General features: G+C 47.6%; 1 protein-coding gene across 3 annotated transcripts in view; it reads right to left on the bottom strand.

Moving 5' to 3' along the window:
- The window catches only part of LOC102681891 (proton channel OtopLc-like), a 36828-nt gene that overhangs the window by 1594 nt on the left and 28160 nt on the right, over positions 1–7074 (bottom strand). Inside the window, exons 2-7 of one of the 3 annotated variants that reach the window (XM_006609857.2) lie at positions 2576–2654; positions 2321–2479; positions 1607–1842; positions 1367–1536; positions 1108–1272; positions 440–706 (exon numbers count right to left, since the gene is read on the bottom strand). In XM_006609857.2, the coding sequence (XP_006609920.1) occupies positions 440–706; positions 1108–1272; positions 1367–1536; positions 1607–1842; positions 2321–2479; positions 2576–2610 (1032 nt within the window). In that variant the 5' untranslated portion in view covers positions 2611–2654. Of the gene's footprint in view, positions 1–439; positions 707–1107; positions 1273–1366; positions 1537–1606; positions 1843–2320; positions 2480–2575; positions 2655–7074 lie in introns of those variants that run through there. The other 2 variants (XM_006609863.2, XM_006609861.2) reach the window with 2 other exon arrangements.

Here is a 7074-nt window from a genome sequence, read left to right on the forward strand (position 1 = left end):
GGTCTCCGCCAATAAGTGGGTGTTACGCGGTGTTAATCGATACCGATCGCTCGTTTCCAGATAAAAGTCATCGAAATGTTGGATCAAAGTGATATCGTTTCCGATGTTGTCCACGTTCTTTCCCTTTTATTCGATCGGGTTATCGTTCGTTATATTGTTTTCCTACGTATCGATATTCGATAGTGATGATGATGATGATGATGATGATGGCGCGACAAATTGACTCGGATGACTCGAATACCGGTATCGGTAATTCGTTTTTGATTCGCTTTTCGAGCGTTGCGTTGGTGGATAGAATGTATCAAGTTGTTCAAACAATCTCCCTCCGATTTCCGCGATGAAAAATGTTTCCTGTTTTGTTTATTTTTATTTTTATCTTTTTATTTTATTTTATTTTTTTTTTTTTTCCCCTCCATTTCATCGTCGTCGTTCCGCTTACCTGTAACCACTCGCAGAGATTCGTCGCGATCATGTGCATCAGACCTAACTTGGCAAGTGCGGTGTGCTTGGCCAAGCTGAGACTTTTACTGTTGAGAAATATAAAATGCATCTGGGCCGTGACCAGCAGCAGCCTGGCACCCGGTGTAATCGCCCTGAACGGGCCGGAAGCTATTTCCGCCCCAATTTGCAATCCCGTAAATACCAACGAGCCAGCGCCAAATCCCACAGCGCCGAGTCTCAGACAAAAGCTCCCGTACTGTTGCGTCTGGTGGGAAACAAAGATTTCATTGTACGTGTGCACGGCCGGTTGAATGCGATCCGCTAATTAGAAAATGGCGAGCCCGAGGATTTTCACGCTGGTTTACGCTGCGAAACATTTGTTTTTCTCCTTTTTTTTTTTTTCTTTTTTCCTTTTTTTCTACAAATTATTCAATGGCCGGGCGTTAACGCGAGCGCGAGAGTCACGAGGGTAATTGGCCTCGTGACAGTCAACAATCGCGCAGGTCGGGACACCTGGAAAGGGATCGCGATCCCTGATCGCCGCCTTCCTTCGTGACACTTTGTCAAAGACAAACATTGGTGGTCGCAAGGGGGTAACGACGTCGTGAAACGTGATTCCAAGTTAATTTTCGAAGCGATTAAATATTTTCGAAGAGCAAACTTTACCTGACTAGGATTTACGCGATCCCCCTTCTCGTCGTATTTCAACGCCTGCTCCTTCCCCCCTCCGCTCCTCCGCTTCACATTCCAAACAGCTTTGTCTCTTAATACGATTACGTACATCGAGATCACGAATGCCACGCTGACCACGTACAGATACAAATAGAAACCCTAACAAACAGGCGTTCCATCGTCATCGTCATCTACGTATTCTCTGCGAGAGAGAAAAATCTATCCTTTCTTTCTTTTTTTCTATCACCGTCACCTGATTCAACGAAGCTGGAACTCTCTCCGTCACGCTGGCCGTTATGGGCACGGCTAACCCTATCACGATCAACAATTTCGCGTAAAGGGTGCTCGTGATGGACACCATTTCCGCGTGGCAATTCCTCCTCTCCGTTGACTTTGATTTCTCTTCCATCATCCGTTGCTTCGCTGCGGAACGTCGAACAAGGCAAAATCTCCGCTCAAAATCGGTGTCGAATCGTTTTTGAAAAGTGCTCACCTTTCATCGGATCCAGAGTGTTGACGCTCACGCAACCCGTGCCAACAGGTGCCAGTGGGAGAAAATTGGGTCGTTGCTTTTGCGCCTCGTGCTCGTTCTTCTCCCCCGATTGATTCCGATTGTTCAACAACAATTGCGTTTTGCACCCCGTTCCCGTTTGACCCGGTAAAAACTCTTGGTCTTGAGGGATGCACGAGGGTAGCGACATGTTGCTGCCTATACCTGAAATCAACGCGCTGTCGGAGGAGAATAGGATGAATAGGGGAGAATGTTTCGTATTTGACATCGAGTCGGGATTCGGGATTCGTACAGAGGTTGCGTTTCGCGCGGTGATTAAAACGTAACAGCGATTCAGGTGGGCGTTCGCAGAAAGGATCGGCAAGGTATTTAACCGTGTCCAACCGCTCGATTTCGCGTCGATACACCCGAACGAAATAAATTCAAACGAGTCGGTGGACCGTCACGTCGAAAATATTTCGTTCGAAAACAGGATTCAATGATCGTAAAATTATTACGCTTTTTTGCCCTCCCGCGTTTCACCGTTGACCACCGTCGTTTCTACCGTTGCCCCTGTAATATTTTACCCGTTATTGATGCATTAACCGGAACGATTAAATCGGTCGCCGTGTTCCACGTGCGCGTCCAATACGTGCAATTATTTGGGGAAAATTAGGGAGGGGAGATAGAAAGAAAAAAGGATTTTGGTTGAATTACCCGAGAAGACCTCTTCGATGGTTCATAACGGCGGTGAAGGACATGCTTTGTCTCCGTGAATGCGACATCCTTCCTCGAGGTGACAACAGGCACTCTTTCCCATCAGCCTCTGACGATAGGGTTATCGATGGCGGCGCATCGCGATTTTTCAACTCGCAACTTTTTTCCCCACCAGATATCGTTATTTGAAAATATACTTTCGATCACGACGCGCTGTATAACGCGCGGGGATATACATTGTTATCAGTTACTCACGTCGTTGTCGTTATATTGGATTGACTATTATTCATAGTCTATCGTCGTTGTCCTCGGGATCGATGGATAGCACTAGCGGCTGAAAGAAATAATGGTGAATATAAAACGAGAAAAGGGAGGAGATTAAAAATAGAGAGAAAGAGAGAGAGACGCGATCGAGCGTTGCTCCTTTCTTTTCATTATATCCCGAAAATGCTATTACATATATATATATGTATATGTATATATGTAAAAGTCACGTAACACACGACGTACGGTTAAAAACTTCTTCTCCACCCCCTTTTCCCTTTGCGCAAACGTTGCGTAACAATCGTTTCGGTTTATTCACCGGCAATGCGTCAAACTTTCCAGCTTCTTCCAGGTGCTGGATAAGCTCGCGACGCCGTATTTGCTCGGCTGTTCTCGGCGCGAGAAACTTGGAAATTTATTCCCGGGGAAAATTCGCCCGCGTTTTGAATTTTTAGCAGGCTGGCCAACTTTCTTTTTCCTCGTCCCTCGCCCCCGTCGCGTTTAAACGGCCGCGACAAAAGCGATTGCTCGCTCGTGACGCGTCACGAGGAACACACCCACGACAAATTCTCCCAATTTCTACCAAATTATTAAATTCTTTTCTCTTTTCGCTCTTCTTTTCCGCTCGTTCGAATCGCGGATCGATTCGACGACCGATTCTACCCCGAACTAATCTCTCCTCGAAGGAACTCCAGAGGGGAAACTTTCCTCCTTGTTTTCGTTTCTCGTTTAGAAACGAAGCGAAACTCGTCGACGACGACGAGGAGGAGGAGGAAGAGGAGTAGGAGGCGAGAGACAGAGGTAAAAGTTGCACTTTATTGAAGGCGATTTCCGACTTGACGATCGCAACGCCGACGCTGCCGTTGTCGCGTCCCACCAACCGGACCAACTTTAACCAACTTTCGTTTGAATCGCGTTAAACGAGTCCCGGTGAACCGTGTCACGCTATCCGCGGGTTCACGTGCCAACTATTCCCACGAATCGCACAAAAGCCACTTGGAACGCGCCTTCGCGGATCCCTCGACTCGATCGTCGTGGCGAAATTTCTGACAACCGAGCGTCTTTCGAACAAGTCACTCGATCTTTCAAGAGTGTAGAACTCGCGTGCAACGTATCAACGAACGGACGAGAAGCTCGAATTTTCGAAAGCGGTGCGAAAATTTTGCGAAACTCGACGCTGCGACCGTTTTTCCGCGAACAATTCCCATTTCGGAATATGCAATGTGGTGCATAATACAAGAGCACGCGTTATTACCTTTCACAAGTTGACAAATTAACCGATACTGTTCCCGAGCGTTGGAAAACGAGTGGATTCTATTAGAGCCGACTCGAATCGAATTAGGAAATAAAACGAAATTTGGTGGAAATTTGGCGGAAAATGTGTCGCACGATTCGACGGATGAATCGTTAGAAAACGTATACGCCACCGATCGAACCACCGTTCATCACCGATCCAACTAACCCCCGACACTCGTCAAACACGTCGCCACACGCGAAGAGGCACGGATCTGCTCGCGATTCGCGCGATTCTGGTCGCCTCGACGGCAGATCGACGAACAATATCAACGATGTCGTTTACGAAATTAGCGAGAAACCGCGAGAAACGTGTGGAACACGTCGATATATACTATAACCAAAGGAAAACATTCGCCTCGTCGTCGAAGCATCGGGATCGCGGGTGATTAACGACGCTCGATCGATATTCTGAAATGGATTCGATTTATTTTATTTTTCGAGTCGCGATATTTGCATTTGCATATCGCTCGATTATCTGAGAATTCAATTTTTAGGAATAATCGGAGCAAGAAATCACGTGATAAATTCTCATCGAAATAGACCCCCCCCCTCTCTCTCTCTCTCTCTCCAAGGCTAGACAAGAAACGATTATCGCTAGATGATCGAGAGAACGAGTGTATCAGATGGAATTTGCGTTAATCGGAAAACACGTAATCCGTAATAGAGGCGATACGTTCAACTCGCCTATACGTTCTCATAAGTGAAACCCCTTCCCCTCCCCCCGGCCTCGAAATTCTGCATAATTTTACGAGACTTCTGTTCCCGTGGTTCCGGGAACGGGGTGGAGGGTGGAGTTTATAGGGCGATTTTCTCGGGCGTAATCCGGTACAAACGAGCCGGTTAAGTGGAGTATAAACTGTTAATGAAGCCCGGTATCATCGTCCACGCGGAACGCCTCCGATCCGTTGTTTGCCGAAACAGTTGGAAAATTTAGACCGTGCCCGCTAAAAGACACTAATTGTAGGCGCAGCCGATAATAGTTAGTACCTGAACCCTAATCACCGGTGTTCGACGCCGGTCGACGATGCTATCGACACGACAAATCCCGATTTGCATCGGCTCCACGTTGTCCTTGCGAGTTTCTGCGCTTAATAACGGGCCGACATAACAAACGTTTTTCTTCCAATATTAGTCTTAATTAGATCGTAAGGAATGACGGACGGAATGAGAAGAAATCGAAGATTTTTCTTTTTTTTCTCTCTCTCTCTAGATTGTTAACGACGATCTTGGACGAATAAAGCGCGTGTGAAATGCTTTTTCGAGGCTTTCATCGAGGATGAAATCGAGCGCGAGGGGATAAAAGAGAGAGGGAGGGAGGGAGGGAGAGAGAAAAGGATCAGGAAGAGGTCGCGAAGCGAGCGAACACGAGCGCGAATCCGTACTCCCAATAGAGTTCAGATTGACGAGAATAATTCGGCTAGATCCGTCGGTTTGACAGCGGTATGGCGATGAATAGTAATGGGTGGATTAGACGCGATGTTCTGGTCCTGGCTCGTGATCACATTTTACCGCGAGCCTCGAAGCCTCGTCTTCGTTCGAGTCGGAAAAAGGTGCGGGTTCGGTCGAAGTTCGGCGCGCACCAAGTTAGGGGTAGAAAATGTAAAAATCGGTGTCGTGTCGTCGGGTGAATTCGTTCGCGCAAGTTTTCGCGAGCAATTTTTATCGAAGAAGATCGATCGTTGATAGGGGATACCTGTTCTTACGTATTGCTCTACCAGCAACTGTACAGAAATTCGATCAAATTGGATCGAGACTTCATAACCGAGAATTAATCTGCACGAAATAAGACATTTTATAAAAAAATTGAATTACATTATTAATTTTGCGCTTGCGTATTCGTTTTCTAACGAAGCAACGTATTGTTCCGACGTATTATTCATCATTGAATAAAAATTTTGAATAAATTGAATAAAATCCGAATTTTCTGTAAATTGATTCTTGATAAAAAAAAAAAGAAGAGAGAAAATTCGGTTGATCGTGATACGATTAATCCTAATCGTGTAAACAGGCACGAGGATGCTACAAAGGATTATAACGACGGTAATGGAATCGAGTATCGGGATGGAAGCTCAGGTGAAGCTCGATTCTCTACGAGGTCGATAATGACGGGAACGGTCCTACCAGGACCTAGGAGCAATCAATCGAAATCGCGCTTGTTGCTGCCTATCCAACCTGCAACCTCTCGATTCTCTCCTGTCTGTCTCCCCTGGCCCCTTTCTCTCTTTCCCACCCCTTTTCCTTTTCCACCGCATCTCCACCTCTTTCTCTTCCTCTCGCTCCCCCCTCCCTGTCATCCGCCCCATCCTCTCCCCCTGCCTCCCCCTCTCTCTCTCTTTCGCCCTGGCGGAGCTGTTCAGGTCCCTCGGCTCGCTCTTGAACCGGGCCATTCAACGAGGACGCCCTTTCGCCAGATTCCTCTTCCCGGGGGCGGAACCAGGGAGAACCGGAAGTGCCCGGATATGAGTTTCCGGCGCGGACAATTTGCAGCGCAAAATTGAATGATCGACTCCGATAACCGTCGTCGTTGCTGCTCGTGCCTACCTATGCTGCCCTGCCACGCCGCTTCGAATTCCAAAGCGGCGGCGGCAACGGCGGCGTTGTCGCCAGCGTTGTCGACGACAACGATCGGCTGCCTACCGCCATTACCGTCGATTCGTTATCGTGATTACCGGGGCTTGGAACGAACCCCGCCGAGGCCTGGAAACGATTCAATCCTGCCCACCCTGCCCGGCCCCATTTTTCGCCTCGCCAAACCTTTCCAAACCTTTCCAATCTACGTCTCTGCCTTAATCGCGAATCGCCAATTTCTCATCCCTATTTTCTCTCGATTAACTCCTCGAACGAACGTCGTAGACGCGAAACGTCGTATTTTGCCAAACATTCTCAATACGCGTTTAATTTTCTTTTCGACGGTTAATTTTCGACGGTTAATCCTCTTCCCTTCCGGACAACTTGCGTTGCAAGTGAAACTCGTGAAAAATACGATAATAAATTTACGCGCGAACGAAATGGCAAGAGAAGATGGCGAGAGAGAGAGAGAAAGAGAGAAAGAGAACATCGTCGAATAGAGTGAACTCGATTTGGTATGGCGACGGAAACGCTGACTGTTTCGTCGGTTTCGTACGAAATAAATACTCGTCGTCCCCCGCGGCCGGCCCCGGGAGGAAGGGAAATAGGCGCGGGATTGATTCGAA

Source organism: Apis dorsata, unplaced genomic scaffold (genome assembly GCF_000469605.1).
Source record: "Apis dorsata unplaced genomic scaffold, Apis dorsata 1.3 scaffold_61, whole genome shotgun sequence".
Lineage (NCBI taxonomy): Eukaryota > Metazoa > Arthropoda > Insecta > Hymenoptera > Apidae > Apis > Apis dorsata.